Source organism: Diceros bicornis, chromosome 5 (assembly GCF_020826845.1).
Source record: "Diceros bicornis minor isolate mBicDic1 chromosome 5, mDicBic1.mat.cur, whole genome shotgun sequence".
NCBI classification, from domain to species: domain Eukaryota; kingdom Metazoa; phylum Chordata; class Mammalia; order Perissodactyla; family Rhinocerotidae; genus Diceros; species Diceros bicornis.
In genome coordinates this window covers 40687532-40715526 of record NC_080744.1, presented here as the reverse complement: position 1 = coordinate 40715526, position 27995 = coordinate 40687532, and the positions used below count along the sequence as shown (strand labels likewise).

Genomic DNA, 27995 nt, shown 5'->3' with positions numbered 1-27995 from the left:
GGGAATGCCCCATTGCCCAAGAGCTATCAAAGGCCCACATGGCACAAGGCCCCGAGAGTTCATTGGCCTTCATACTTCCTCTAAGCCAAGCAACACCGCCAAGAAAAACCTGAGGGCAAGTGAGAAAACCAGTTGTGATCTGCTCAGTAAGCAAGTGGCAAGGCAGCAGCTGCCCTGCCTTCAGTATCTCCTGGAGTCTTGGGGATGGAAGGGGAAGCAGACACTCCAGGACGAGTTTCCTGAAGCTGTTCTGTGGGGAACAGTCTGGAATCCAGAGGCAGCTCCCATGGCGCAAGGTAAGCAAGGCCCAGGGGCTGCTGGAGCAAGGACAAGGATGACAGAGAGACTATGGGAAGTCAAGCGGAGGGTGGATTCAGAGAAAGAAAGGAGTAAGTAAAGAACAGAGGAAGAAAGAGTAGAAACTCCAGAAACCTCAACATTTGTTGGTAGCATGAGAACCAGGAGACAAGGTGACGGCCAGCAGGTAAACAGCCAAATAGCTGTGTGCTGACGTGCCTGCTTCCATAGCCCAGTGGCATAGGGCGGGGCCAGGGATTCGGGGGTCAGGGTTCCTGTCTTATCTGCCACTAGCTGACCCTTTGACATTGAACAAGTCACTTCTTAGTTCTCAGCCCCCATGCCTGAAAAATGAGGAGGGCTGGACCAGACAATCTTGAAGTTGTCTTCCAGCTCTAAAATTCTCTAAATCTTCATATCTTCTCTTCTTCCCCCACTTCAGAGGGTCTGTTCCTTATCTTAGCTAATCTTCCCACCACCACTCTTCTCTCTATATCAACTCCCTCTCTCTAGAAAGAGCTGCTATGAAGAGTAAATGGTTAGTTGAAACCATTTATAAGAATGAGCTAAAAGCTCTACAGATGTAACAGCTGCCCCTTCTTTTACTATTTTTTGTGTTTAAGTTTTCATAATTTTTAATTACACAAGAAATATATGAATACATAGTTGGAGTAAAATAAAACAATAATTAAGGATAAAGCTACAGTCCTCTGACTGCCACTCCCAACCCAGCATCATCTCCAAAGAAACCATCATTATTAGTCTTTTGTCTACACATTTATATACCTATATATATGTGTGTGTGTGTGTATATGTATATATCCTCAATGTAATACATGGGAGTAGCATGTGTGGCTGTTTTGGGGGTGGGGCAGGATACATATGGTATCATCACACTATACATATTTTTCTAGAACTTGATTTTTTTCACTCAACAATATGTCTTGGAGCTCTATCCATGCCAGTCAGTACCTATAAATCTACCTTAATATTTTCCACTTTTCATAGTATTCCATAGTATGGGTATAAGTACGGTAATTTATTTATCAAGTCCCCTATTAATGGGCATTTAGGTTGTTTCCCATTTTTCAATTATACAGGCAATGTTGCAGTGTACATTCTTATCTATGCTTCTTTGTGCTCATGTGGGAGAGTCTCTCTGGGGTAGATACTGAGATCAATTATTTATAAAGTTTTTCCTGTAATTTCCTTTATACCTCTCTGATTATTTCACCCCCTTCTCCTCTCACATCAAAGAGAACAAATATGCCCAATATTAAATGTATTTCCTATTTGAATATCTGGTGTCTGGGCTGAAGGATATCCCTGTGTTATAGGCAGAGATTAACTTGACCCATAATGTATCCAGAGGATGAGATTTGGCCAGTGCTTGCTGTCAGCCAGATGCTGCCACACCTGCTGAGTAGTCTGGGTCACGTTCCCAGCCTGAATTGGGGCCAGTAAAAAATCTGTGTCTAGTCAATTGGCTTCCAAAAGGGGTAGCTTCTTCTTCCACTACCAGGAAAAAGGCAAGTGCTTTCCCAGCTGGCAGTGGGTCAGGCGTCCTTTCTGAACATGAGTGAAGGCCAGCAATGGGTGGCAGCTGATGGGTAATGGAAAAAGCACAGGATTTAGGCCAGTAACCCTAGGTTCAACCTTACGCAAGACATTTAATCTACCTGAACCTTGCTTTTCTCATCTCCAAGTGTGAATGACGTGACATTTCATCCCTCCAACATTGTGGTGAGGATTCAATGAGATAACTGTCCTAGAGGCCTAGGATAGCACCCAGCACATAATAGACAAGCCCTCAATAAGGTGTTGGTTAAATCTAAAATCTGAAATGAGTACAGGTTATTATGCAAAAGACAGAGAACTCTATTCAACCTAGGAAACATTTTTTAGTACCTGCAATGTGCTGGGGTTCTTTTATAAGAAACCCCATACCCATTAGCAGTTACACTCCATTCCCGCCGACTCCAAGCTCCTGGCAAACCCTAATCTACTTTCTGTCTCTATGGATTTGCTTATTTATATATTTAATATAAATTGAATCATATAATACTTGGCCTTTTGTGTCTGTCTTATTTCACTTAGCATAATGTTTTCAAGTTTCATCCATCTTATAGTATATTCAGCATTCCCTTTTTTTTTAAAGCTAACTTTTTTCTTTTTTGAGGAAGATTGGCCCTGTGCTAACATCTGTTGCCAATCTTCCTCTTTTTCTTTTTTCTCCCCAAAGCCCCAAGACATGGTTGTATATCATAGTTGTAGAGTTGTAGCTCTTCTATGTGGGATGCCACCTCAGCATGGCTTGACGAGTGGTGAGTAGGTCCATGCCCAGGATCTGAACTGGCAAACCCTGGGCCACCGAAGCAGAACATGTGAACTTAACCACTACACCACTAGGCCAGCCCCTTGGCATTCCTTTTTATGGCTGAATAATATTCCATTTTATGGATATACCACATTTATTTATCCATTAATCAGTTTACGGACATTTGGATTTTTTCATTTTTGACTATTATGAATAATGCTGCTATCAAAATTCATGTACAGATTTTGTGTGAACATATGTTTTCAATCTCTTGGGTATACACCTAGAAGTGGAGTTGCTGGATCATATGGTAACTCTACATTTAACATTTTGAGGAACTTCCACACTGTTTTCCAAAGCGGCTGCATCGTTTTACATTCTCACCAGCGTGAGGGTTCCAATTTCTCCACATCCTTAATAACATTTGTTATTTTCTCTCTTTCTTATTATAACCATCCCAGAAGTGGTATCTTATTTGCATTTCCCTAATGACTAATGATGTTGAACATCTTTTCACGTGCTTATTGGCCTTTTCCATATCTTCTTTGGAGAAATATCTATTCAGATCAGTTGCCCATTTTTTTTTTTTTTTTGTGACGAGATCAGCCCTGAGCTAACATCCACCAATCCTCCTCTTTTTTTTGCTGAGGAAGCCGGCCCTGGGCTAACATCGGTGCCCATCTTCCTCCACTTTATATGTGACGCCGCCACAGCATGGCTTACCAAGCAGTGCGTCGGTGCGCGCCCGGGATCCGAACCAGCGAACCCCGGGCCGCCACAGCGGAGTGCACGCACCCAACCGCTTGCACCACCGGGCCAGCCCCCAGTTGCCCATTTTTTATTTGGGTTATTTTTTTTTATTGTTGAGTTGTACAAATTCTTTATATATTCTTGATACAAATTCCTTATCAGATATATGATTTACAAATATTTTCTTCCATTCTGTGAGTTTTCTTTTCACCTCATTGATGGGGTCCTTGAAGCAAAAAGTTGTTAATTTTGATGAAGTTCAATTTGTAAGGTTTTTTTTTCTCCCGTTGCTTCTGATTGTGTTGTCATATCTAAGAAACCGTTCCTTAGTCTAAGATCATGAAGATTTACCCTTATTTTCTTCTAAAAGTTTTGTAGTTTTAACTCTTAAGTTTAAGTCTTTGGTTGATTTTGAGTTAATTATTGTATAGGGTGTGAGGTAGGGGTCCAACTTTATTCTTTTGCTTCCAGTTATGGCTATCCAGCTATCCCAGTATCATTTGTTGAAAAGAGTATTCTTTCCCCATTGAATTGTCTTTGGCACCCCTGTCAAAAGTCGACTGACTGTAAATGTGAGCATTTATTTGTAGATTCTCAGTTCTGTTGCATTTATCTGTATGTCTATGCTTATGCCAGTACCGCATTGCCTTGACTACTGTAGCTTTATAGTAAACTTCAAAATAGGGAAGTATGGACCCTCTAATCTTGTTTTTATTTTTATAAATTATTTGCTATTCTGAATCCCTTGTATTTCCATATGAATATTAGGATCTGCTTGTCGATTTATGTAAAATGGCAGGTGGGATTTTCACAGAAATTGTGTTGAATTTGTAGATCAATTTGTCATCTAAATGATATTAAGTCTTCTAATCCATGAACATGGGATGTTTTTCCATTTATTTAGGTCTTCCTTAATTTCTTTCAATGATATTTTGAGAGTTTTTTTGTGGTGCAAGTTTTGCACTTTTGTTAAACTTTATTTTGTTCAGTTTGTTATTTTGCTAAATATTTCATTCTTTTTGATGCTATTTCAAGTGAAATTGTTTTCTTAATTTTATTTTCAGATTATTCATTGCAAGTGTATAGAACTACAATTAGTTTTTTATATTTATATTGTATTCTACAACCTTGCTGAACTTGTTTACTAGTTCTAATTGTGTATGGATTTGTTAAGATTTTCTACATTCAAGATCATGTCGTATGTAAATAGAGATAACTTTACTTCTTCTTTCTGATGTATACCAGCTAGAACCTCCAGTATAATGCTGAATAGATGGGGAAAGAGTGGACAACCTTGTCTTTTTCCTGATCTTAGAGGGAAAGCAACTAGTCTTTCACTATTAAGTATGGTTTTAGCTGTGGAATTTTCATAGACACCCTTTATCAAGTTGAGGAAGTTGCCTTCTATTCTTAAGGACAATTTATTTGTTGAGTATTTTATTATGAAAAGGTGTTGGATTTTGTCCAATGCTTTGGTTCATATTTCTTAAAATATAGATATAGCTGAGACAAAACAGCTACGTCTCTATCGTCATTGGCTTACATCTAGTGGTAGAAGACAGACAAATAAAAAAGTAACTACAAAAATATCTGAACATCTCATGATGAAGCTGAAATTAGTAGGCTCTCAGTAACAGTTTGTTGAAATAAATGAACAAATGAGCATGATATTAACTCAATTAAGCACTTAAAGTTCCCTATGAGTGATGAAGTTAAATGCTGTATTCAATGGGAGATGGGAAAAAAGGTGGGCCAACTGGAGTAGGCTTCATGAAAGAGTTGGGTCATAAACAAACCTTGGAGGACAGGTGGAATTTGGTTAGATAGTGAGGAAGCATTCTGAGTTGGGGGCTACAGCAGGATCAAAATACATCCATAGGTAGGGCTATAATTTGCTTTGGGACAGATTGGCTAGAGGAGAGGGTTCATGCTAGGAGCAGTGAGAAGTGAGAATGCAAGTGTAAGTTAAGGCCAGATATGGAGGGTAATAGGTGTCAGGTTAAGGAGTGTGTCTTTTGTATGGTGGGCTGCAGGGTATCTCAGAACTTTTAAAGCAAAAATATGGCATGATCAAATTGTCTTGAGGAAAGATATTCTTGTGCTGGGTTAAGGGGTGGGTGGTGAGGAGAGACAGTAAGCAGGAGATCTGCTGGAGGCTGTTATAGTCACTAGGTGTGAAGTGAGGAGATCAGAATTAAGTAAACGTGAAAAGGGACAGACGGATACCAGAGATGTTTTAATGGAAGGAGCGAAGGGACTTGATGACACACGAATGGGTATAGACTGAGAAGGAGGTAGGTGAACCAACTGTGATTAAAAGTTGTGAGCCCAGGTACCTGGGGACCATGCTAGGACCATGGTCAAAGATGGAGAAGTCAGGAACGGAGCCCATGTCAGGGATGCACACTTGGAGAACAGTGAGGTCAATCGATTTTAGCAGAAGCTCCAGAAGGCTGGGGGTGGACCTTTCTTTGACTGTCCTAAGCATCCCAGCTCCCAGGGCATTGGCCACACGGCATGGTAGTCAGAGCCAGCAAATTGCTAAAAGCATAGCAGTTAATCCGGGATAGTACCCAGGGGCAGCTAACCCAGGGACTTGCACCCAGATCTGGAGGCTAGTACAGGGGCAAGTGAAACTGTTAACTCGAGCCCAAGAAAGTGGATGCTGGGGTGAATCTGGAGACATGTTAGGCTGCAAGGAGTAATCAGACTTGGCCAGGCCTACAAAAGGAGTTGTACAGAGGTAGAAAACCATGTACCTCCAGGAGGCCATAAGGGAGAAGGAGATAGAGGGTTAGAGGAGCAGGGAGAGAAAAGAGGAGAGAAGTAAGAAAGAGGCACTCGCATGCATGGAGCCTCATTTAATCCTCATACCAACCCTGTAAGGCTGGTATTATGGATTCTATTTTACCAACTTGGAAACTGAGGCTCAGAGAGGCTAAGTCTCTTTCTCAAGTTTGCACAACTAATGAGTGGTTGACAGGACTGGACCAGGCTCCACAACCCTGCCCTTTTGTCAGCCCCTGGCTGCCCTGTCGCAGAGCTGGAGGTGGCCTTCATAGACCTCCAGAGCTCCTGGAACAATGTGCAACACCACACAGAGGAAATCAGCTCTGAGCGCCTCCTCGTTCGCCGGGGCCAGGCCTTCAACATCACTCTGTACTTCAGGAACCGGGGCTTCCAGCCAGGCCTGGACAACATCATCTTCGTGGTTGAGACTGGTGAGGACCCCGGCTGTTGTGTGTGCTTGCGCATGTTGGGGGTTATTCTCGGGGGCTAAGAGGTCACCACAGAGGGCCTCAGCTCTGCTTCCCTCTCAGGACCGCTGCCAGACCTGGCCAAGGGGACTCGGGCTATATTCAGCCTGGCAGGTCGTCGTGAGTCCAGCCCCTGGATAGCCTCGCTGGAAACCAACGGGGCCACCTCCCTGGAGGTGAGCCTGTGCGCCCCTCCCTCAGCGGCCATAGGTCGATATCTCTTGAAGGTTCACATTGACTCCTTCCAGGGGTCTGTCGTGGCCTACCAGCTCGGGGAGTTCATCCTGCTCTTCAATCCCTGGTGCCCAGGTAAGGCGGGGTGCCCATGTGAGGGTCCCTCGTCTCTGCCCCTTTGTCAGTGCCACAAAGAACCATGCTCAAGGATTTCTAGATCCCTGTTCCCTGGCCACCTGTAAACCTCCCAATCCCATGCACTCAGCACCCACTCCCAACCAGCAACAAGCAGGGCAGGGAGAACTTGCTATTTATTTACTTATTTAGAATTTTTAAATTATAAGCCAAGTCATCTATACTTAAAAAGAAAACTATTATAATTAAGTTTGACCACAGTTAACATCTACTTTTATCATACAATTTTAAGTTAACTCTAATTTCTTCCTTATAAGAATAAGTACATTGCATTGAATATTTGTGGAATGAAGTAAAAGGTAAAACCAAAAAAAAAAAAAAGAGAAGCATAAAGTGAAGTAAAACCTTACCTCAATCTCCAAGTTCCATCCTCCAAAGGAAATCCTGTTAACATTTTCACGTGTAGCCTTACAAAAATGTTCCATGCTTAATCAAATATGTATTTATGCATATATGTATATGTGTGTGACTATACAATCATACCACAAATGGGATTATATAATCTATAGCATGCTATAACTTGTTTTTTTCAGTTAACAATTCAACTTTGGATATATTTTCCTATCAATACATTTTTTTTAACAGCTACAATTATTCCACTGTTTGGATACCCCAAATATATTTAGCTAGTCCCCTACTTATGGGCATTTTGGTTATTTCCAGCTTTTGTCTTAGACAAACAAACCTACAGGGAATATCCCAGCACCACCTGTCCCACAATTCCCATCCTCTAAATCTACCTGGGGCAGGGATAATTACATGGACATACAGACAAGGTGTGGGCAGAATGAAGGACAAGCCAGGAGGAGAGAGTGGGAGGAAGGGCAGGAAGAGTTGATAGCAGAGACTGGATCTGATGGGGGCTTTGAGGCAGAGGCCAGACTCAACAGTCTTACTTCTGACTTAGAGGACGTCCCCCTTTCCTTCGTCCCTCTCAATCTTCCTTCTCCCCCAAACTTATCCCAAGAGGGCCTACTGGGTCCTGCCAGATCCCAGAACCTTGGCTGGGTTCTAACATCTCTAACCACCTCCCACCGCCCTGTCACTGAATGGCTCAGAACTCGTACTCATCAGCCAAGTGAAGAGGCCCTGCCACGCGATCAAGAACAGTTGTCTGTCTGTCTCTGTCTCTCTCTGTATCTCTCTTACACACACAAACACACACACACACACCATTCCTGGCCTCCCAGACTGTGCGGTTCAGACTTGAACTGAGGGCCCCCCTAAGCTGTGGGGAGGAAAGTGATATCTGTGGGGCCTTCTCTTTTGAGGCTTGTGCCCCACCCAGGTCCCAGGGAGACCAGATATGGGGGCTAGGGATCAGTAGGGGCTGAAGTCAGAATCAGCATCTGCCCTATCACCATGTCCAGGATATTGGCTGGGGAGCCCCACCTTGGAGCTCAGGCCACTGCTGGCCTGGTCTGTAAGGAGGGATGTGTGTGGTTTCAACCATGAACCTGCAGCTCTCACCACGCTGGTCCAAAACCTCAATATAATGCATCTCAGCAAGAAGTCCTCCTCCACCAGCGACCCCTCAGGCTGTGTCTGAGGCTGCCTCTGAAGAAAGGAGGAGGGCAGCTTCACCTCAGGGTCAGGCAGGGCTTCCAGACAGTTCCAGGACACTGCAAAGAGGACACCTACCCCCATGGCTTTTTGTTTGTTCGTTCTTAACTTTAAAAAGATAATTTTTTATATCATAAAACACAATTTTATTTCAGAAAATCTAGACAATACCAACAGGCAAAAAGAAGAAGAAGGAAAAAACAATTACTATTAACACCTTTTAGAATAGCCTTCAAAAATCCTCTGTTCATATATGTATGTATATTTTTAACAAAAGTCAATTCATGCTGCACACATTGTTATGTAACCTATTTAAACTTAATATATCACAAGTAGATTTCTACATCTATGCGTGTACAGTTCTATGTCTATGTATGCAATTTTGCTCCCTTAGCTCAATAGTGTAGAGAATTCTGTGGTGAAGTTGCTCTGAAGACTATTTAACCAGTGCCTAAGAACAGGGCGTTTAGGTTGTTTCCAGCTTTTCGGTGCTATAAACAGCCCTCAGATGAACAACTTGGTATCTAAATCTTTGTGCACCTTCCAAAAAGTTTCCTTAGATTAAATTCCTATAAAAGGAATGATGAGGTCAACGCCAACCTCTAAAGTTCCGATTTGCTCTTTTCCAACCAGAATTATTTGAATATAGCAGATAGAGCACAGAATATGGAGACACGTGGCCTCTGTGTTCAAATTTCACTCTGTTCTTAACGTGTGAATAGGGAAAGTTACTTATCACTCTGAATCTGTTTCCTCAAGCTTAAAATGGGGCTAGGACATATATGTGCTTTGAAACCAAGAAATTCCACCAAAGGTGGATTTTTGCTCTTCCACCTCCTGTGCCTTTTGAGCCTGTGGCTGTTGTGGGGGCATGGTGGAAGGTGTGTCTCTCCAAGACCCCCCTCTCCTGCCCCTCTTGGTGTCACCCGGTGCTCTCCCCAGGGCTTGGTTTCCGTGGGACTGTGCCTTCTGGGGTTGGGAATGGGGCAGAAAGGGCGAGATGACTTTTCTGCTTTGTGTCCTCCTATTTTGATTCCTAGGGGACGCTGTCTACTTGGACAGTGAGCCCCAGAGGCAGGAGTATGTCGTGAATGATTACGGCTTCATCTACCAAGGGAACAAGAACTGGATCCGCCCGTGCCCCTGGAATTACGGACAGGTGTGTCTCAGCCCTGCTTATGGCCCGTCGAGGCCCTGGGCTCATGGGGAGAGGGGAGCGGGGGCAGAGTGAGAGGGTGCCCCTCGTACTGCTGACAAATTGTAGCTAAACGGCACCAGGAAGATGTGAGATGCGACCCTAGGGCCCTAGAGGAGCAGCCATGGAAAGCTGGAAGGTGTTCTTTATTGATCATGTCTGATTTGGACAACAGGATCAGAAAGGGAAGGGCAGCCAAAGGCACCCACCCAGGAATTCCATGAGTCTGAGGGTGGAGATGAAGGGACTACAGTGACAACCGCAAGGATGGTGCCTATGTTTTTGTTTGTTAAACTGTTTCCAGTGGGGCCCCGTTTGCCATTCCTTCATTTCTTCCTCACCGCCCCAGGCCACAGACCCTACAATCAGTCCTGTCACCTGAGGAAAACTTATCCTTGAACGTCTCAGGGCTGATGAGCGGCAATGCACCTCCCTGCCCATCACTATTGCCTCTTTATTTGTTTGTTTTGATTATATATCTTTTTCATTATGAAAGTAATACATGGTTGTTTTAAAAACTTTACAAAGAAACGTTACAAAAATGAACACCTAGAATGTGAAGGTCATCCTAAGCACCGTCACCAGCGTGGTGTATGTTCCTTTACACTTTGTTTCCTACACATATTATGAAACATGTGATTTTATTTGTAAAAATAGCATCGTATTAATCTCAATGCTCCGCAACTCCTGCCTTACTAAAAGCCTGCCTCCCCCTTGAAGCTCAGCCTACAGCAGGCGTCCCAGGAGCTCCAGCACCAGGCCAGGGAAGAGGGTTCTCGAGACTAAGCCTCAGTACCAGGAATATTGTCAGGGGAGAGGACCAGCGATGGCTGCTCAGAAGGGGTGTCAGCTGGGAAATCCTGGGGGTGCTCGTGGAGCCTTGTATCGGGTTGATATGGGTTCCTTTCTTGGACTTGCCCAAATAGAACTCCAACACACATGGCCTCAGTGCAGCCCAGGTCCCCAGGGTGGCTATAATCAAGAGGAGACATGGCAGCCTCAACTGGCCCCAACTGACATCCCCAACTCCTCACTCAGCATGGGCAGATGGGGTTCCTGGAGAGCCCCAGACAGAAGCTTGCTGTCCTCTGTGAGAAATGGAAGTGAGAGGTTGCTGCTCTCTGAGCCCTGGGTCCCTCCCTTTCAGCCTCTCTTATTCACTGAGCGTATAGTGAATGCCTGCTTGGCTCCAAGCAGGGTGCTAGGTGCTAGAGATATGAACATGAATAAAGCACTGTCCCTGAGCCCACAGTGTAGTGGGGACTCAGACATACAAGGCCACTTATCATGCAGTGGGATATGTGAAGATTGAGAGACAGGCGAGGGTGTTTGGGGATCCCAGAAGGAAGAGCACTTGGTTGGCATGGGCCTGTCAGGGAAGCTTCCTGGAAGAGGAGATACTTGACCTGAGTTTGCCAAGTGAAGGAAGGTGGGGGAAATATCCCAGGCAGAAGGAAGCATGAGCAAAGACACAAAGGTGAGAAATGGTTTGGCTTGCTGAGGGAGTTATAAGGAATCTGGTGTTGCTGGAGCAAAAATGGTGAGGCAGTGGGTATTGAGACATGAGGCTGGAGAGGCAGAAGGGGGCCAGATCAGGGAGGGTCTTATGCGCCTTGTAGAAGAGGTTAGAGCTTTGAGTCTGTGGGCCATAGGGACCTTTGAACATTCTACAGCAGAAAAGTGACCTGACTAAACTGTCCCCTGGGGAAGATGGATCAGAAAGGCCTCCTAATCCTGTTTATTGCCCACTGTTATGTAGGAATAAATGCATTCGTTTACTCTCATTCAGCAAAGATGCAAGGAGTCCCAACTATGTGCTGGGCACTGTGCCAGGTCTGGGGTGTAGAGTTGCAAGAAGAGCTGGAGAGAGACAGAGAATACACTCAGCCAGGGAAGACAGAACTTGGTTACATCATTACAACCGAGTCTGATGAGAAGAGAGACATAGCCAGGGCTATGGAGCTAAACCAAGCTTGGGCTCAAGGAAGGCCTCAGAGGAAGTGGCGTTCACGCCAAACTGGAAGGACCAAGGGTCAGCCTGCCTTGAGTGGGAAGTTTCCACAACTCGCATGCTATCAGTCAGTCCAGAGCCCCCCTGAATCATGGGCGCCATGGCAAGTGGGCGCCATCACCTCAGCAGTAGCTGTCAGTGATGAGCTGGGTCAGCAGATGGGGGTGGAAGATGAGGCAACGTGGTTTTAGCAAGAACATCCCATGGGCTCCAGGAGCATGGGGCTTGAGGGGAGAAGAGGGAGAAATAGACTTTTCAGCCAGTCAGACTTTGGAAAAAACTCCGGGACTTGCAGCACATACAAACAGGGTGAGTTATGACCCCAGAGGTTTGAGACCCAGCACCTGCCTGGGAGGCAGTTCAGGGCTGCACTACTGAATACACTCACATTCCAAATGGGGTTATGTGCCACAAACACACTCCATTGGAGAGCTGGGTGGGGTGAGTCACGTATTTCTTTCCATATCTACATGGGTGCCACGCGTGGCTACCTTGCCTCCCTGCGTCTCCCCTTGCAGTTTGAAGAGAATATCATAGACATCTGCCTGGAGCTGCTAGACAAGAGCCTGCACTTCCAGATTGACCCAGCCACAGACTGTGCTCTGCGAGGAAGCCCTGTCTACATCAGCAGAGTGGTGTGCGCCATGGTGAGGTTGGGTCTGGCTCTGCCCACACAGGGTGTGTCCAGGGAGGGAGGAAGCTGTGCAGGGGGAGCCCTGCCCACTCACCTTGCCTCCTGCAATGGGGGAATGAGGAGTTGAGAGATAGGGGCTCTCTGGTAAAGTGATTTGGGATGAGACTGATAAAAGAACGTGGGTAACAGGTTTTCTCACCTGAGCTCTGAAATAGCTGGGTCCGGGCCATCACCTCTATTAATTCCAAATTGCATGTTTTGGAAAAGGCTGAGACTAGCTCTGGTTTGGAAAATGGTCTTGTTTCTAAATTTCCTTTGCTCTGAAGTATTTTTAAAAGCTCTCAGAGTCAAGCTCTAGCTTTGCAGGGGATGGGGAGATGCAGGGGTTTAGGAGTGGGTAGAAATAGAATAATAAACTAATTACTAGTGAAGCACAAGTCAGACTAGCCGGCTTCCCACCACCACCCCTTCCCCAGCAGTTCTTGAAGTTCCCAGGTAAAATGGGATCAAAGACTCCTCTGTGTCTTAGGCCCATGGGCCTTGCAGCCCACACAGCACATCTCATTGAGGAAAAGGATGCTTCTAATGCTCCTATATGTGGCTTCTCTTCAGATCAACAGCAACGATGACAATGGGGTGCTCAATGGAAATTGGAGTGAGAATTACTTGGATGGCATCAACCCTGCGGAATGGACTGGCAGCGTGGCCATCCTGAAACAGTGGCACGCCACAGGCTGTCAGCCAGTGCGCTACGGGCAGTGCTGGGTCTTTGCCGCTGTCATGTGCACAGGTAGGGAGTGCAAGGGCCCTGTGGAAAGACCCAAAAGTGTAATGGCTCAGGTATTATCCCTCTGAACCATTCTTGTCCCAGTCTTGTCACACAGTTCCCACCAAGGAACATTTGGAAGGAAGCCCTGTCTAGGAAAAATGTCTTATCAGGCTTCACATCTCTGGGCTTATTTCAGAGGATGGTTCTGAGATAGAAATCACACACTTGCCAGGACCTGGCACCCTTTCCTTCTTCTGAGATCAGACAACCTAACAGAATATTCCTAAGAGCCTGGCTGGAAACTGTCTGGTCCAAGATAGGAATGAGATGCGGGGCCAAGTAATTAGAAAACTTACAAACTGATTAGTGCCCTTTCTGAGCACAGAGAATGGTCTTAATGAAGATGTGCACATGGGAGGGAAATGTGCATCTGAGTGGTGGTATGGGTGATGGGGCCAGAGCAAGATGGCAGCCAAAGTAAAATGACCTTGAATTTCGAGTTGTCACATGTTCAGTGGGCCTGGAGGCCTGACTAAGGCCAAGGAGTTAGGAGATGGGGGGAAATGAGGGATTGGCTTTTCAGATAGGGAGTGGATGCTACATTAGTAGAAGAAAAGCTAAAAAATATGTATGGAGAAAAGGCAAATCGAAGTTGATTTGCAGATGGCGAAAGGAGCAAGCAGAAGGAGGAGGCAGAGTGGGAGGGGAGATGGGATCTTAAGGGAACTGATACCTGGAAATGAGCCACATACTAGAGGGAGCAGGAAGAGGCCTTCTGCCTCACCCAGGGCCAAACTTGCTCCTGGCCCTCACCCCCACCCTGCGTCCATGCGTAGGCCAGCTCTCAGCCTCTTGGCACGCATATCTGTATACCTGACTTGGGTCACACTCAGGAAGTTATTATTCTTGTTAGCCAGGGAAAGAGACCAAGTACAGCTTTCACTCACAAGACTCTCCAGTCTAATCCAGGGAGGCCAGATCTGCCCACAACTTGTTTTTATTCAGGGCTCAGGCCTTTTGTGTAGAATTCCCTGTGTGACAAAGCCTGGTGCAGATTATGTGTATGTGTGTGCTGGGCCCGTCTCTGGGCTCTTGGGGAAGACTAGAGAGCCCCAGGCTGCTGAGTAGCAAGTGCCAGGCCTCTGTCCAAGGGCACAAGGAGGTTTGTGTCAATACCCACAGAGGATGACTTCACAGGGGTTGGTGAGGAGGAAGTCCTGAGCTACTCCTCCTCTGCAGCTGCAGAGCCCTATCTTAGGTTGGATGCTTTGATTGCCCAGGGATAAGAAATGAGGAATTCAACAGCTTTGATACTCAGAGTCATGGAGATTTGGGTGAACTGGGATGTCTGAGTCATCCGGGGAGCAGGCGCAAGACTGACAGACAGAGAATGGATCAACCTTGTGCACGATAGAAAGGGAAACTTCTTGTGCATGGAAAAACCTATAGTGTAATGGGCCAGGGGTGTGTGTAGAGGGAGAGGGTCAGGGATTTGGGTGTAGCCATCTGGAACTGGGTGATGAGAGAGGTGGAGTCAGTGAATGGAGATTATGTAATGAGAGCAGACCAATTAAAATGTTTATGAGACTCAGGCCCTTTAGTGACCTGGGAAGGAAAGGCTTGGGCAAAGTGCGTCAACATGGTCCAGTCCACCTGCAGCTCCGTCAGAACCAGCCTTCTGCCAAAGGGCCACCGTGTTGTATATTAATAGGAATATCAGTTTGAAAAACTTGTTCATTCACCAACAACACTTACTGAACCCTTATTCTATGCTAGGCACTGTGCTTTTAGTAATCTTGGATACAAAGATGGGTAAGACCCAGCCTCAATCCTCCTGAAAGTTAAGGATTTAGTCAAACTGCTTAACTCAATGCAGCTGCCAAAGCATGTTTTTAAAAATTATTATTGTTATTATTTAACAATCACAATAGCTGATGTTTACTGGGGACTTCTTTGGTGCCAGGTTCTGTGCTAGAACCTTGACATCCTGGAGTAATGGTGAGGCAGGTGGACTCTGGAGGTAGACCACTTGTGTTCAAATACCAGCATTACCATTAATGGGCTGAATAACCTTGGCCAAGTCAGTTAACTTGTGACTCAGTTTCCTCAGACATGTGATGAGGAAAGTACTAGCACCTACCTCACAGAGTTATGGAAAGGAGTGAGTGAGTTCATACACGGAGAGTGCTTCGAATAGTGCCTGGCTACAGGGAGTGTTCAGTACGTAATAGCTGGAACCACCTTGTTTGATGCCCCAAACAATCTTATGAGGTAGGTCTATCATCATCTCTATTTTACAGATGAGGAAACTGAGTGGTAGGGCCAGTCTTACATGCAGGTCTGGCATGCTCTAACCACTAGGCTATACTGCTGCATGATCATTGCTAGCAGCTGCCATTTACCCAGCATCCCTTGTGCTTTAGGCATACACTGGGCACCTTCACTCTTTCTAATCCTCACAACCACCTGCAAAGTAGACACCATTGCCATCATTTTACAGATGAGAAAACTGAGGCTTCAAGAGACTCTTATCTGACTCGGAAGTGCATTCTCCCCTCTGCAGCTCTGCCTCTCAGTATTGCCTTTTTTAATGACAATCTATTGACTTCAACTTCCTAAAGAAAAATCACAAAAAGGAGACTTTGTGTGCGTCAAAGATATGGTTATACTTTTTTGGATGTGCTAGTTCCTTGATATCCATTTAATTGGCTGTGACTTTGGGAATTTCAGAGAAATCCCTGGCCTACCCTTCCTGTGCTCAGGGCCTGCTGCCCCACAGCTCTCGGTCACCGGGCTCTCCCTGTTCTGGCCGTGCACTCCTTGTGACGAGGTCAGGCCCTCAGCCCTTGGCTGAGATCTGTGAACTAGCCAGGATGCTTTGCACTATAACAAGGGAACAGAGTGGACAGTGACGTTCTGTTGACTGACAATTCTCCCCAAAGCCAGGTGTCAAAAAGCCACTTATTGTATGATTCCATACATGTGAAATGCCCAGAATAGGCAAATTCATAGAAACAGAAACTAGATTAGTGGTTGCCTAGGCCTGGGGCTGAGAGGGGAATGGGAAGTGACTGCCTGTGGGCAGGGAGTTACTTTCTGAGGTGACGAAAATGTTCTGTGATTAGATAGCGGGGATTGTTGTACAACCTGGGAATATACTATAAACGACTGAATTGTATACTTTAAAGGGTGAATTTTATGGTATGTGAATTATATCTCAATAAAGTTGTTTAAAAAAAAAAGAAAAGCCAGGCATCCTGGGAATGTGCCTGGTCTGTTCTGGGCATCCCATGCCCACAGCTGCATGGGATGGGGATGGGGGCAGCAATGACTTGGGCTGAGGACTGGAAGACACCAACTTGTGACTGTGAGCAAGTCTATGGAACATGATCCCCTCTTCTGTAAAGTAGGGCCCTGGGCCCAGGATCCATGGTGGAAAATGGCGTGGGAGATGAGGAGGCTGAGAGCTTGGGGCTGGACCTTATGTTCACCCAAAACTACCCCACTTGTATGTCTTTTATATATTGGATCACCACTTAGGATTTGGCTTGCATGTAGGGTCCTCTGCTTAACACTTTTTTGAACATCCCTCGTTAGATGTCATCTAAGACTTCTTCTCACTCAGTTGTACAGTGGCCTCTGTAAAGTACCTCATTACCGTCATTTCAATACAAGAACTCTTGTCCTCCTTGTTTTTACTGAGCCCTTAGCTCTCAAAGAAGAAACCTCAGCCAAGGCCCTGGTGCGTTATTTTGTCTCAACCTTTCTTTAGATCTCAGTCCAAACTCTCCTTTGTGCAATGCCCTGGCTTAAGCACAAATCTAGCGTTATTCTCCACTGATTTATGAAATTGCGTGGAATGTTCCCTCCTAGAGTTGTGAGTTGATATGTGGCCAGCACTTAGAAATATGCCTGGCACGTGGTTAGTTTTACATAAGTATTAGCTGTTATAATTAGTCTGATACTGTTTTAACCTCTGCCTCTTGGGCTCCAGAGGTCTGGCTGAGTCTTGTTCAAAAGCTGTTTCTAGCTATCCCCCAAACTTCAGTTCCCCATTCTTTCTACCACTTTTTAAATTTATTTCCTTCCTTTATTCTTTGAAATGTTTAAGGTTAAATTAATCATGTGGCTCATTTCATGGCATTTATCATCACATTTAAATGCAATAACTTTGACTATTAGCTGGAGCTTTGACTGTATTCTTTAGTATGAGCCAAGGAAGTGTGGCAGCAAAGCTAACCAAATGAATTTCCATAAACTAAACTCTAACTTTTCACTGATATCTCTTACAAAATTGGAGCCACATTTCCACATGGGGAGGCAGGGAGGCGGGGGAGGAGGAAGAGCTGAGGAGAAGCCTTCACGGCCAGTTTTGAAACAGACTCCGTGTTTTAATAGACCATCAGGATGGTGTCCACCACTAGTCAGAGTGAAGCTGCGCTCCTCAAGGGCGGGAATGTCTTTCATTTTCGTTTATGCATCTAACTCACTGCCTGGTTCATCACAGAAGTTTGACACTTGTCACTGAATGAATGCTGAATGGCTGAATGAAGAGAAACAGTCATTCATGCTGGGAGTGTAGGCGGTGTAATATACCTTGGGAACTTTGTAGTCCTTTCCTGACACCGAGAACTTGTCCACCTTTGTCCAAGTATCACTGTATGAGTGTGCGTGCATGTGTGCGCACACACAAACACACACGCCCCATATGGGTTTCTCTTTTATCAGAGACTCAGCTCCCACAAAATTATCCACGAAAGAGTCACTTTAGTCTCATGTCAAACTGTGAGTCGTCAGGACTGATAGTCTGCAGAAACCTTGTTCACAGGTTCAAGACAACTCACTTCAACACGAATTTAATGAACATCTCCTCTGTGCCCAGCACTGTGCTAGGAATGAAGAAATGCAAGAAAAGTATCTGATGTGAGCCCTACTCTAGGGGAATTTGTAATCTGGCTGACAAGATAACACAAATATATGAGATCATAGAGAGCTTCATCCAGTGATAAAATGTGTGGCATAGGTGATAGAGATTAAGTGAGAGCACAAGAAGGGAGATTAGTGTGGCATGAAGTAGGCAGCAAAAACGTCACAGGAAGGTGCATTGAGAACAAGGTGTTGCTGGAATGTCTAGTGGTGCTGCAGTGGTGTGGCTAGTGATTAAAAGCATGAGGACGCTTTGAGATCAGAGAAACACAGGTTTAAATCCTGCCCTGGCTCTCCTCTTTCTGCCACTTGACCTCAACCTCTCTAAACCTCAGGTTTCTGCTCTTTCAAGTTGGGATAAGCACAAGGTTGTGGAAAGGATTAAGTGAGATCATGCCTGTGCAGAGTTTGGCACCATGCTTGGCACCTACGATGATGAGGATGCTGTCAACTGGAAAGGAAGATTGGGAAGACTGAAAGACAGCAAGTTGAGTTGGGGGTGTGTGTAGTGACAGCAAGGTCTCTATACAGGGTCAAGATTCAAATTCAGGAGTGGGGGGCACAGAAGTGAGAGATGAAGCTACAAGACAGGATGAGCTCTTTGTGGGAGAACATAGCAAGCAGGACAGAGGGAGCAAGACCCCAGGAAACACGCATGGGCCTTGCTGTCACTACACACACCCCCAACTGAACTTGCTGTCTTTCGGTCTTCCCAATCTTCCTTGCCAGTTGACAGCATCCTCATCATCGTAGGTGCCAAGCATGGTGCCAAACTCTGACTTTGTGGATATCTGAGAGCTGTTAGCTCCCTTAGTGTGATATTGAGCCTTGGCCTCATTTCCTACGTAAGAAACCATTCTTGTCCCTCTGTTGCTTCACTGTGACAGGCTGTTGTCCCCCATCCCAGGCCTCTCACAAGCCGTGATGAGGAAAGAGTGAGAACATACCAGTGCAAATCCCTTACCTCTCAAACATATGTTCTACTGACAGTCAAGCTTGGTACCTATCACATAGCACACAGCCATTCTGACAGTGCTGTGCTGAAGTCAGAAATCACTGGAATGGGCAAAAGGATTCACAAGACATTCATTCACCCATCTGGGAAAGATGCACCAAGTATCTGCAAAATAGTCTGGCCCTGGATTGTTAATGGCTGTGTAATGATAAATATGAATATCACACAATCTCTGACCTCAGGAGGACAGACTCATAAATCATTACAAGCCACATGTAGTAGGGAACTTCAGAGTGCCATGAGACCAATGACCTATGTTCAGGTGGAAAAATGCTCATCCAGCCATGTTAAGCAGAAGCTGACACCACCACTGACACTTTAAGTGGCTGTTTATGAATTCATCAATCAGGATGAAGAACAGAGGCTTGCTCCCTGCTCTCCCTGCCCACCATTCCTTGGCACATTCTCTTATTAACATATTATCCGCCCTCCTGACTGTAATCTTAACATAAATGTGCCCACATCATGCTCCTGAGTCACCTGAATGTTCTTGCCTCACTCCTGTCTCGTGTTCCTTCAGTGGCAGCTTTTCCAACCTTCACCCTCCCCTCTGAGGCTGTCCTGTGTCACCACCTAGAACTCACTTGTTAGCTTTTCTCACTCCCTGCCCTCATTACTTGGCCTTGTGCAGACCTGCTGCTCCAGGGAGAGCTCCAGGTTCCCCACTGGGCTCCTCTCCTCCCTGTCCTGGGCTGCATCCAGGGACGTGTTCCCACCCTGGCCTGGAGAGGCTTTGTGCCAAAGTATAAGAAGGCACCTAAACTAAAATCAATAAGCATTTAAATGTTTAATATAAACAAGTGTTTAAACTAAAAGTTATAAACATTTTTTAAAATGACAGTAGTGAAGAACTCTTAGAAATATCTATATTTTTGACTCAGTCATTTTATCTCTTGGAATCTATCCCAAGGGGGAAAAAAAGATTGATCTACAAAGATGTTCATCACAGCATTATTTACAACAGGGAAAAAACTGGAAACCAACTAAATATCTAAAAATAACTACCACTAGAAATCTTGCTTTTGGCAAATATTTGATAACATAGGAAAATGCTTGGGATGTATAATAAGGTGAGAATACTAGAAAGCTGAACTGTGTGCGTAATTCTGGGAGCTGGGCTCAGAATTTAGTACCAACAGCCAGGATTTGGCTGGCTAAGCTAGCCAATGCTAATGAAACCAGGATTTGAGTGAAAGCTCTGCTGCTTCCTAGCTGTGTGACTTTGCTCAAGGTAGCAAACTTTTTCTTAGCCTCTGATTCTTCATCTTTAAAATGGGGATAATACCAGCAGCTTCTGTGTAGAGTTGTCCTGAGGAGAATGTATGTAAAGCACATAGCAACATCCCTGGCTGGTAGGCACTATTATTATTATTGTTATTGTTGTTGTTGTTGAATTGGGTGGGCTGCCGATGCTGGACTTGAGGGGACAGAGATCCCCAGGGCATTGGGGTGGGATGGACTGGGGGATATGGCTGTACTTAAAAGAGAGCAGAATGGGGAAATACGGCAGGAGACAAAGAAGAGAAGCTGGCTGGCAAAGGGAAGAGATGCCCCCTCAGGAATAAAGACAACATCCGACCTTCTTTCCAGATTTTCTCTACCAAGTACAAACTCTCACTTTTCTGAGTTTTTGTTACACGGTTTCCTTCCCTTTCTGCCTTGACCAGTGATGCTTTCCTTGAGAAGCTTCTGAGACCCATGAAAAGAAGGAATCCAATTCTTAGGCAATTCTTTGCCTAAGAATCTGATGGTCTCAGCCAACAATCCTTACCACAGGAAAGAAAAAATTTGAGCTGTTTGGTTTGAAGATGGAGATTTATGGTCAGGAGAAAAGTGACACCAAGTCAGGCCACTGACTCAGGCCACTGAGTCAGGCATCCCTGTCCTGCCCTGCTGACACAAGCAGGGGACCCACGACCTTCTTAGACCTTCTGTTGGCCTTGGCAGTGCTTGTCTGAGCAGCTAGCAGCCTAACCTCTGCTCAGAGTCTCTTCCGTGAGCCCCAGAGAGAAGAGCTCAGGAAGGTGGGGAGGGAGGTTGGCAATGTCACCATCCCAGTGCCCCAGACAGCTCCTGCTTGATCCTGTAGGTGCCAGTTGAATGACTTCCCTGGGCCCAGGGCCCTAAGTCCAGGAATTCACAGATTTCCTGAATCCACAGATCACAGGAGATTTTTCTGCTCTTTCTGCAGTGATGAGGTGCCTGGGGATCCCGACCCGCGTGATCACCAACTTTGACTCTGGCCATGACACAGATGGAAACCTGATCATAGATGAGTATTATGACAACACAGGCAGGATTTTGGAGAATAAGAGGAAGGACACTGTCTGGTGAGAGACAACCTCTCAGTCTCTTTCTAGGGGAGGAGGCAAGGAGGAGGCAGGACTGTGCCCATGAGCCTGTTGCCCTGTCATGCCCTCCCACTTTTACCAGCCCCAGGGTTCCATACCCCCAATGCTAAGGCTGGGCCACAGCTGAACACAAAAACAATTTTGAGTTTAAAACTCTCACATCACCAGCTCTCTGCCCTGAGTGAGGTTTTCCTTTTTGTCACCTCTTTCATGTAATACTCAGCCTGTGGCTCTGCCTGCAGGAGGGCCTGAAGTCTCAACTCCAGACACAAAGACCATGACTGCCTCTGCGAGTCAGCAGTGTGCACAAGGAGCAGCCACAAGGACCTTTCTGAGAGAGAGGGAAGGATTTTTAACTTCAGTTGGCTCTGGAAGCCTTCGCTCGTTATTCACAAACAGAGGAAAGCCCTTTCCTGGGCAAATTGAGGCTCACAGGAGGAAGAGCTGTCACCACTCACCCACAGAGGTTTGAAGGCCTGGGGTGCACTAAGTCTGTCTTTCTATCTAGCAGTCCGTTCATCATCCCCTGCCTTGCTCCAGAAAGAATACAAGCACTACAAACTCTCCCTTAGCTTCATCTGACACTGACTCCTCTGGCTTCTCCTTCAGGAATTTCCATGTCTGGAATGAGTGCTGGATGGCCCGAAAAGACGTCCCTCCCGGATACGGAGGCTGGCAGGTGCTGGATGCCACGCCTCAGGAGACAAGCAATGGTGAGGCTCTTCAGAAGAAAGGCAGAACCGACTCCCACAGAAAGCACCCCTATGCCTGTCTGACCCTGCAGCTATGGCCCATCGTGGCTCTTCCGTTCTCCTTCAGGCCTTTACTGCTGCGGCCCCGCCTCCGTCAGAGCCATCAAAGAGGGAGAGGTGGATCTGAACTACGACACAGCCTTTGCCTTTTCCATGGTGAATGCTGACTGCATGTCCTGGCTTGTCTATGGAGGGATGGAGCAGAAACTTCACCAGGACACAAATTCTGTTGGCAATTTTATCAGCACCAAGAGCATCCAGAGTGATGAGCGGGATGACATCACTGAGAACTACAAGTACAGAGAAGGTACGACTAAGCCAGGTCCCCTCAGAGTCCAAGTCCTGTGGGCACCACCCCCTACTCCAGAGAACCTCCCAGCCAGCTGGGGCAGCCCTCTTTGGGGCACGACCCAGGTCTACTGTCTCCTTGCCATTCAGTTTTAAGGTCCCCGTTGGGGTGTCCCATTGCCTCACTTCCTCATGCCCACCACCACCGCACACCTCACAGGCCAGCAAGCGCCTTTCTCAAGATGTTCACATTGACAGGCATCCTAACAACAGTATATGAATTCCTTACCCCTGCCTTCCCAAAAAATCAGCCTCCCCAGAAGATGGCTGGGGATTGAGTAAAATCTCCTATTAATTAATTTAATTAATTGTATTTCACTTATTGTTTAATTAACTGTGTTTTATTGAGTGTTTGGAGACAGGCGAGACCACCAGCCAGCATGGAGGCTAATGTAAGGCCAAATGTTCACTCCCACACCCACCCCCTGCAGAGGATGGTTCTGAGAGGTGGGAGACCTGTCAGGGGCTTCTGACCCAAGCTATCAGAGGCAAAGGGGCAGCTAAGTTAGTCAAGTGTGGACTAATTGTTGGAAATTGAGAAAGACCAACCACCAGGTTCAACCACCAGGGAGCCAGGCAAAAATATCCAGTCCACGAAGGCCAGAAGCAGGATGAGGGGCAGGATCAGGGATGTGGTGGGGTGGGGAGGGAGGGTAGCTGAGCAGTTGCTGGGAGTGCTGGTGAGTGGGTGTGTGTGGTTTGTCTCTGTGGCCTTCGGGGCCAACACAGAGAAGCCCCAGAATCTGAGCCTGAGCGTGCTGCTCAGTCAGGCAGTATCCTGTCTCCTCCCATCCAGCCTGACAGGATCTGGGAGTAAAGCAGACCACAGATGAGCTAATTCTGATTCACATCTCCCTGGGCATACTCTTACTGAAGCCAATGCCTCAAGATCTCCTTCTGCCTGGAACCAGGCCCAGAATGGCCCCCAGAGCAAGGAGACAAAAGTGGCCTCTGCCTGGGAGGTTGTGGGGCCAGGCCCTGGGGATAGTAAGTGCTCAGTGAAGGCAGCTGCTGGGATTATTAGGGAAGCATGGTGAGTGTTCTTGCACATCCTGGCCACAGCGCCTCCCCAGGACTGAAGCTGGGCTGCTCTGGGAACTCAGCTTGCCTGAATTTTCTCCTTTTTTCACTGTGGTTTCTCGGTTTCTAAATTTCCAGGAATTAATCTACACCAGACCAATAATTGGTTCTGGGACAGGAAATCACACCATGCCCTGTTGTCTTTAAGAGGCTTATTCTTCTGCATTTGTGGGCCTTCGTCTTCCCTGTGGGGATAGCGTCTAGGGGTCATGAGCACAGATTTTCAAGTTGGGCAGATTTGGTTTCCACCTGGACTCTGCCTCTTGCAAGCTGTGTGACTTGGGCAAGTGACATGGCCTCTCTGAGCCCTATTTCCCTCATCTATGTATAGAATAATAATATTATTATTACCATTGGCGAGGATGTGGAGAAAAGGGAACCCTTGTGCACTGTTGGTAGGAATGTAAACTGGTGCAGCCACTATGGAAAACAGTATGGAGGTGCCTCAAAAAGTTAAAAATAGAACTACCATATAATCCAGCAAGTCCATTTCTGGGTACTTATCCAAAGAAAACAAAAACACTAACTTGAAAAGATATATGCACCTCCAAGCTCACTGCAGCACTATTTACAATAGCCAAGACATGGAAGCAACTTAAGTGTTCATCGATAGATGAATAGATAAAGAAATTGTGGTATATATAAACACAATGGATTATTATTTAACTGCAGAAAAAAGAATGCAATCTTGCCATTTGCTGCAATGTGGGTGGACCTCGAGGGAATGACGCTAAGTGAAATAAGTTAGACAAAGACAAAAAACAAAAATTCTCTTATATGTGGAATCTAAAAACAAAAACCAAGCTCATAGATACAGAGAACAGATTGGCAGGGGGTGGAGGGTGGGAGAAATGGGTGAAGGGGGTCAAAATGTAAAAAAGAAAATAATAAAAATAAACAAAATAATGCTACTGATTTAAAAAACAAAAGTTCTAGGCTCTTCATGGCACCCAAGAGAAGGTCCAGAGGGCCCTCCTCCATCTCCATTGGGGACACCACATTCACACATTCACATAGGCATTGCTAAAAATAAATAATAATAATAAAGATAGTAATAACACACCTCTCTCACCGTTGATGTGAGGATGAAAGGTGTGAAGTGCTCAGCGGAGCCTGACACTTAGAAAGCACTTGATGAATGATAGGGGGTGTTTGTTGGAAATGAGGGTTTCAACACCCCTGCAGTGTTGGTGGGGCCGTTGGGAGGGCGTTCAGGCGAGGCTTACCCCCCTGCTCAGCCTGGCCCACAACTGGTGCTGTCTCTGCCCTCCTAGGCTCCCTCCAGGAGAGGGAGGTATTTCTGAAGGCTCTTCAGAAGCTGAAGGCTGGAAGGTCCCAAGACTCCCACCGAGCAGCTTCACAACTTTCTAGGCCCATGTCACTGAGCGAGGATGGCCCTCGGAGCCTGGATACACCTTCCCTTCGGCCCAGTGATGTTGTCCAGGTCTCCCTCAAATTCCAGCTGCTCGACCCACCCAACATGGGCCAGGACATAAGGTTTGTCCTGCTGACCCTCAACATGTCACCCAAGTCCAAGGACCTCAAAGTGAACCTGAGTGCCCAGTCTCTGCTGCACGATGGCAGCCCCCTGCCCCCGTTCTGGCAGGACACAGCCTTCATCACACTCTCTCCTGAAGAAGGTATGGGCTCTGGGTGTGGGCGTGGGGACAGTCTGTGTACAAAGAGTGGGTTATGGAAATGCCAGTGGGGTCAAGCCAGCCAACAAGGATTCTATGGGCGGACCCCTGTGACACTGGTCTTCCTAGTGTCTCCTCCAGCACAGATTCCTCCTCCTCCCTTTCCTTTGCTACCTCAAGGAAAGTAGCCCGGTTTAGTGGGGAAAGCCTGAGGTTTGGAGTCATTCAGAACTTGGTTAGAGCCTCAGCTTCACACATTTACCAGCAGAATGACCTTTAGCAAGCCATTTTGCCTCTCTTAACCTCAGTCTCTTCATCTGAAAACCTAGTACCTGCTTCACTGGGGCTCAGTACATATTGGCCCCTTCCTCTCTGTAGAAGGGTCCCCAGATCCAACACGGGCCCAGCTGATTTCCCCAGCTACTCTCACCTCATCCTTGTGTTCTTTCCCCAGCAAAGACCTATCCCTGCAAAATTCCCTATTCCCAGTACAGCCAGTACCTGTCAACGGACAAGCTGATCCGCATCAGTGCCCTGGGTGAAGAGAAGAGCAGCCCCGAGAAGATCCTGGTGAACAAGATCATCACCTTAGCCTATCCAGGCATCATGATTGATGTAGGCAAGAGCCCTGCAAGTGGCCTGGGGGCTCCTTGGGATCCAGCTGGGAGGGGGTGGACCTCTTTGATAGCCTTCTCAGGAGATCAGGCCCTCCTTTCCTCTGCCTATTCTGGTGACCCCCGGTGCCTCCCTACCGGGAATGTAAGGTTTATGTGAAAACACTAGGCAAGGTCTCCACCCCCTTACACCGTTAGGGTTTCCATCCCCTCGCACCATTATGCACCTTATGGGTGGAGCTTGAGTAGGTGCCATAGAGAGGTCAGGGAGCGACCCCTCTTTTGTGCCACCTCTAATTGTTGGCCTTCCCCAGGGTCAACACGAGGAAATATGAGCTAAAATGGGATGGGGAGTAGAGGGAGGAGGACTGCTTGAGTTCGGCTGAGGTTTGATTTGCCATCTCCTGGCTGTGCATCCTTGGACAAACCCCTGGGCTTCTGCTTCTTCAACTGTCAAATGAGAGGATTAGACTAGATGGCCTCTGAGCACATCTCCTGCTCTGACGTTCTATGGTCCTCTAGGTGGGAAGACTTCACGGGTCGCTTCCCTTCAGCGCTGTCTCCCCAAGGCCAAGCAGCCTCCTGGACTCACCAAGCAAGCATGGTGCCCCCTGCTGGGGTGTGTCTGGCAGGCCCAGCCACTGGAGTCCATTTTAGCTAGGACTAAAAGTGCCTCCAGGTTCCCTGAGGCTACTTCCTTCTCTCTACAGCCCTGAATGATCCATTTCTCTTCACTCACACACCAGTGTGGAAAGAAATGAGCCAGTTATGGTAAAGGGGAGGGAAGGGATAGAGTGGAATTGCAATAAGAAGAAACAAACAAAAACTACCAAAAGAAGATTCTATCCACTCAAACGATGCATGAGAATCCTCTGGGAGCTCTTGATTATTGCACAATTGGATGAAATCCTTGGAGCAGAGGAAACATCACTGGAGACTCCCAATTCATCAGACTTTTCCATACGCTGGGTTGAGTGGTGTAAAATATTTTACACAAACATCCACACATGTATAAATGAAGAAAAAGTTTCACATAACAATATTTTGTGTGATGTATGCCGCTATTTTCTTCTCTTCTGTTTCATTTTTTAAAACCATTAATGACGACCCATTAAGTTGGTTTTAACCCATAGCTGGAAAAACACAGGCCGTGGAAGTCCAGCTCTACAGGAAACAGATCTAGGGAACAGGACCCTCCATAAATATTTGGTGAATTGGAGAATGAGACTCATTCTCCACTCCTTCCTCTCCTCTTGGATTTCTCTGTTTAGGTTCTGGGAGCAGCTGTTGTGAACCAGCCACTCTCCGTACAGGTGATATTTTCAAATCCCCTCTTGGAGGAGGTTGCAGACTGTGTGCTGACTGTGGAAGGAAGTGGTCTTTTCAAGAAACAGCAGAGAGTCCTGTGAGTGCTGGGAGTGCTCAGCCTTCGCTCCCATCTTATCCCAGGGTTGGCACTATCCTTTCTGGACAGGGCTCCCAGGCCAGGCTTTGAGAACCCCAGGAAAGGAGAGACCTGGTTGCTGAGTAGAAAAGGGGTTTGGGGTTATCATAATGCCTACGATTTTCTGACATTCTCCTTTCTCTGCTGCAGCATTGGAGTCCTCAAACCCCAACACAGAGCCAGCATCACTCTGGAGACTGTCCCCTTCAAGAGTGGCCAAAGGCAGATCCAAGCTAATCTGAGGAGCAACAAGTTTAAGGACATCAAGGGTTACAGGAACATCTATGTAGACTTTAGGTTATAAATTCTGGGACAAGAAGCTGTGTGCATAGATTTTAAGCTTCAGGAAAAGGAGCAAGTTCAAATGCAAGCTATACCATTCCGCACCACAACAGAGGCTTTGTAGGGCTCCGACGTGAGCAGAAGAGGAGATGCCAGCGATGGATAGTCTCCTGGACCATTTGCACAACTCCCCAGGACTCTGTTCAGGGCCCAGGGATTCCATGGTGTCCCATCCAGAAGTGTGAGATGACACAGAGGTCCGAGGACCCTGGTTGGACTTGGCCATGACTTACTGCTCCTAGATGTCAAAAAAAGAAGATTGGCTGAGCAGCTCACTGTCATTTTGTCATTGCAATGGCTAATTCCCTAGTAGCAATAAACTTC

At 46.4% G+C, this 27995-nt stretch overlaps 1 protein-coding gene across 1 annotated transcript; it reads left to right on the top strand.

Annotated features, from left to right (window-relative positions):
• Positions 1 to 4: 4 nt before the first annotated feature.
• Positions 5 to 27994, top strand: TGM5 (transglutaminase 5). Its single transcript, XM_058540538.1, has 13 exons — positions 5 to 296; positions 6385 to 6585; positions 6685 to 6930; positions 9594 to 9712; positions 12278 to 12406; positions 13006 to 13183; positions 21295 to 21433; positions 22064 to 22167; positions 22274 to 22513; positions 24909 to 25274; positions 25726 to 25886; positions 27157 to 27290; positions 27480 to 27994. Exons 1-13 carry the CDS (start codon positions 5 to 7, stop codon positions 27631 to 27633), a joined length of 2463 nt encoding a protein of 820 aa, XP_058396521.1. The 3' UTR covers positions 27634 to 27994.
• Position 27995: the final 1 nt, after the last annotated feature.